This window comes from Merops nubicus, unplaced genomic scaffold, assembly GCF_000691845.1.
Source record: "Merops nubicus isolate BGI_N331 unplaced genomic scaffold, ASM69184v1 scaffold19058, whole genome shotgun sequence".
Classification (NCBI taxonomy): domain Eukaryota; kingdom Metazoa; phylum Chordata; class Aves; order Coraciiformes; family Meropidae; genus Merops; species Merops nubicus.
Window position 1 is genome coordinate 46806 of NW_008627939.1, and position 4514 is coordinate 51319.

The following is a 4514-nucleotide window of genomic DNA, read 5'->3' on the forward strand; positions in this document are numbered from 1 at the left end:
GCTTCCTCTAGTAGCCTTTCCAGCAGGACCGACTGATTTACAACATCATTCAGCAGAACCTGAGCATGGCTCAGCTGCCACTGCTTCTCCTTTAAGCCAAGCTGCAGCTCAATGTCAGGCTCCAAAGTCACCCTCATGTTGTGAATCCACGCGTAAAACTCATCTTGGGCTTTCAGGTACTCACTCCAGTGCAGCCAGATCCACTCGATACGGCTGGTGGGGAGAGCAAGAGATGAGTTAGATGAAATTATGATGGGAGCAGCAGAGACTGGCAAGCTCAAAAGGCCTTCAGAACAAAGGACAATGTTCTCAGCAATTTTAAGCTCCTTTGACTTCAGAGGGTCCAGATTAATTTCCCAGGTCCCACCTGCTCTGGGGAGGAAATACTCTATATAAGGTTTCTGTACCTGGCCAAACCAGGTACAATTCTAGACCACGAGGTGGCTGGGTCTGTGAAGGCAGCAAGCACTGAGGTGCTATCAGCCCTCTCTCCCCACAATGTCCCCAACACGCTCCCAGGACCGGGACTGGCCGTGACCGCTACCCACAATCCAGGCAGCAGAGAGAGGCAGGAAGCACCCTATGAAAGCACTGCATGAGACAACTGCCTCAACACAGCAAACAGCAACAAAGAGCAGGCTTGTGCAAAGAGCACCTTTGTCTTACCTGTGACAGTGAGTGATGTATATGGCTGTCTCTTCCCACAAGGCTTTAATGTCTTTCAGTTTAGATAGCACCTTATGCTTCTTGTCCTCACCAACGCTGCGAAGAGCAGCATCTGCCTTCACAAGAACCAAGTCCATTTTCAAGCTGCCTTCTGGTTCTAGTGCACGTATTTTCTATGAGAAAAAGAAATGAGACTGAAAGCATGAAAAGGAAGCAAGCAGAACTGATGAAATTTAAACTTTGACTTTATGCAGGAATCATGAAGTCCCCTCTGCAAAGCTTCTCCTGAAAGGAAAATACAAACTTTCCTTCACACTTGTGGTTCTTTTTTTTTTTTTTTTTAAACATCCTGAAGGATTGAATTTAATTGAAAACCGCACAGCCGTTGAAACACATTTAAGTTAGCTACAAAAACCAGAACATCTTCTATCAAATGATCTGTGGCTGTGTTTCCATTGCTGTTATAAAGTTATAGCACCATGTTGCCACATGCCAGTTATTTTCCTGCACCTGCAAAAAACACAGAGGCAATCTCCACAGGGTACATTGCAACGTCTCAGTGTTAAGCTCTACTACTATAAGAAATCATGAAGCATACTGAAAAGGCTTCTTACTACAAAAAAAGAGTTGGCTCAGAAAGCAAGCCAAGAGAAATTAACTAGTGGAATTTTCTGCCTGCTACCAAAAATTGCTTTGACTCTAAATTGCTAAGTTATGAACTGGTGAAAACGTGTATCTTACACAAATGGAATGCCTGGAACTGAAAGTTAAGCCATCTAATTTTAAGTAGACTCTCTTCCTGTTTCCACCCAGTGATGGAAACACAAGTTCTGCACAATGTAGGAGATTAATTATGCCCCAGTGTGGATGTCAGCTTTCAGCATCACTTTATCCAAACTTCTGATACCATCACATCAACTTTTCTTGCTGTTATACCACAAACTCCTGGAAAACTGCAGGCTTTCAAGTTTAAAGGAAAAGGCGTCTATCATGAAAACATGGAGGCATTCAAAATCAGCAACTACTTTTGGAAAGATTAGGCCTATGAGATTTGCTCAAAACAATCACATCAGTTACTGCAAAGGTGAGAACAAATCACTGGCTTTTGGATTTCCACTCTCACGTTCTGGAAAAAGACTGTTCTTTTGGCAGGCACACAGCACATCTGCATGTGATGTACAAATGGGTGTTGGGACTAACTACCTACTATGACACGTGTGATCAAAAGAATGCAGGAAAACAGGGCAAAGGGTAGGGCAGAGAAAGAAAATAAAAGGCATACCTATCACCCAACAGGAAAAATTTAAGAGTAATGCTGTATTCCAAGCCTGACATTTTTCCAGCAAGTGAAAGCAAACAACAGCCAGATAGAAAGAAGTGGCTGTTCAGGCATTTTTCTTTTTCAAATCTGTTTTTTAAATTATTGCTATCTTTGGCTGGCATTTTCATTAACAAATTAAAAGAAAATAAACCACAGGAAGGAAGCGTGCAAAAAAAAAAGGCAAGCCAGATATAAGAACAGAACTAAAAAATGATGACTGGATTTGAAAACAATAGGTGTAGCAATAAGCACACCATGAGGACACGTGAGCTGGACAGGGAAGCCGGGCCCAGAAAGGAGGCAGGATGAGAGAGCAAGAGGCAGGTAAAGAGAGTACAAACATTTGCTATTCTTTAGAATGATGAATTTCCAAAGCCCACAGAAGTCAACAGGCTTCAGCCCAGATGATATTAAATCACCACAAACCTCTAAACCTTACATCTTGTTATCTGTGCCACGAACAAACCCCTTTGCCAAACTATCCCCTTTCCTTACTCAAGTTCCTGTGTTCCTTGCACGTTTTATGAGACTGTACATATCAGTCTCCCAGAAAAAAAAAAAAAAAAAAAAAAAGGAAAGAGGGAAAATAAATTTAAGGGCAGAAATAAATCTATAGACTGAGAGGAAATACTTCAGCTTTTCAAGACTGACATACAAGTCTAGCCATCATCTATCACTCCATGAACAGTCTTTCTGTTATGCCAGAGGCAAGATCCAGCCTTCAGTGAGGCACAGTTCAGGAAAAAGGCTGAAGGCACTGCTGTACCACCATGTAAACTATACCTCGGACTCCACATGAGCCTGCAGTGTTTCTTTGGAGTTGTTAAACTTCACAGGAAGCACTCCAAACATGAGCAGATACACAGAAAGGAAGACTTATGGTTAAATCATGATGGGAAAGATTTGGGCATTTAATTTAAAAATAGACTAATTGGAATTAAAGGTAATACAAGTATAAAAATAGTTTCAATGTTAATCACAGAAATCCTAGCACTCCCTCTAATCGCGAACGGCAGAGATGGGACAAACAGGAGTGTTTCGTTCTCTGGGATTACAAGAACAAGATAACATCTAATGAAACTGAAGTTAATGAATGTGAAATCACAGTGAGAGAACAGGCGCAATCTGCAACGGGATCTCTGTGAGAAGAGTTATAGAAGAAATTAAGTAAGGTGAGAAAAAAGTGAACATGTTTACCTTTTCATTAGATGGATCACAACGGAAAGTTGTAAACCCTCTTATCGCCAGGCTTTATGGAAAAGGACAAGGGCATTGCTCTAGAACAACTCATTACTTTGACACTGCAGTCTTCCTCTATCAGTGCCAGAGTCCTGGAGGAGATGGAACACTACTGTGGTCTGATTTTCTTGTACTATGTGCTGGACTTCTGCAAATCACTCTCTAGTAACTGTGAGCAGCAACAATTGTTCCAGGTTTGAGTATGCTCACAGGAGAGTAACCTGCCAAACCTGCTGCTAGTCTTCCAAATCAATCTGAAACACTTGGAAACCTGTGATATCAAATTGCCATCCTCTTTCTGCAAGATTGGTAAACATTTTACAGATGGAAAAATTAGAAAAAATACAGATGTAAACCCATCCACATGGACCAATATTGCAGCAAGCATGGGCAGCTGACAGTTTCCTAATGGAAACCTCCAGAGCTCACAGCAATAACAGCTGTAACAATGGCAGCAGTGACAGCCACCTCTGAACCACTACACTACTCTTCCCTCACCTCAGTCTCTCTCAGTCTGGCTTCTAGGGCAGATCGAGGTCCCTCGGTCTTGTCATTGATCCTCAGTCTCTCTTGTATGGCCTTCATCCAAGCTTCTGCATTCTCCACGCTACTGTCAAATTCATCCTGTAGCTGCTGAGTCATTGCATTAGAAGAAGCTGAAAAGAATAAGAAACAGAAGTTAGCATGTTTGGGTTAAGACCTAAACAGGAATGCATTCAAGGCAGTCTAAAGGAGGAAGGGAGAAAAGCTAATGATGTTGTGGCTTTCCTTTTTAATGAGAGTACCAGAAAAGTACCACCAGTTTCACAACACGGCTGAGCACAGAGAACGCATTCGCACTGCAGCTTTCCCAAATGAAAATACACCAGGAAACAAAAAGAAGGTGGGGAACTGTGGGAGGCTACATTACAGTGAACAGCTGTAATTCAAAGCTTTCAAATGAGATTAATCTGGTGTTTGTGGTGTATTCCAGACTGGCTACACCAATCACAAATGCTTGCTGCTTTTTTTCCAGAGCCTAGTCAGTACAAAACTCTCCCCGGGCCCTTCCAGGCTCAGGTACCAAGCACCTGACATCAGACAGCAGAGCACTTCAGCAGATGCTTAACTTAGACATATTTAATATTTAAACCTGGTGAGATCAGGATCAGATGCTTAGGCCTTCAGTTAACTTGTTCTGCTAGGACCATGGAGAGGTCTGAACGTACATGCAGGTGGTCTAGGATACACAAACAGCAGGAACTGACCTGACCAGACAAGACAAACCCCTCACAAGCCATCACATGGG

At 42.4% G+C, this 4514-nt stretch overlaps 1 protein-coding gene across 1 annotated transcript in view; it reads right to left on the reverse strand.

The window, feature by feature from the left end:
* The window catches only part of SYNE3 (spectrin repeat containing, nuclear envelope family member 3), a 34321-nt gene extending 30453 nt beyond the window's left edge, over positions 1-3868 (reverse strand). Inside the window, 3 exon segments of the mRNA XM_008946517.1 lie at positions 1-213; positions 667-839; positions 3725-3868. The exon segment at positions 1-213 is cut by the window's left edge and continues 19 nt beyond it. Of these exon segments, the coding sequence (XP_008944765.1) occupies positions 1-213; positions 667-839; positions 3725-3868 (530 nt within the window).
* Positions 3869-4514: the final 646 nt, after the last annotated feature.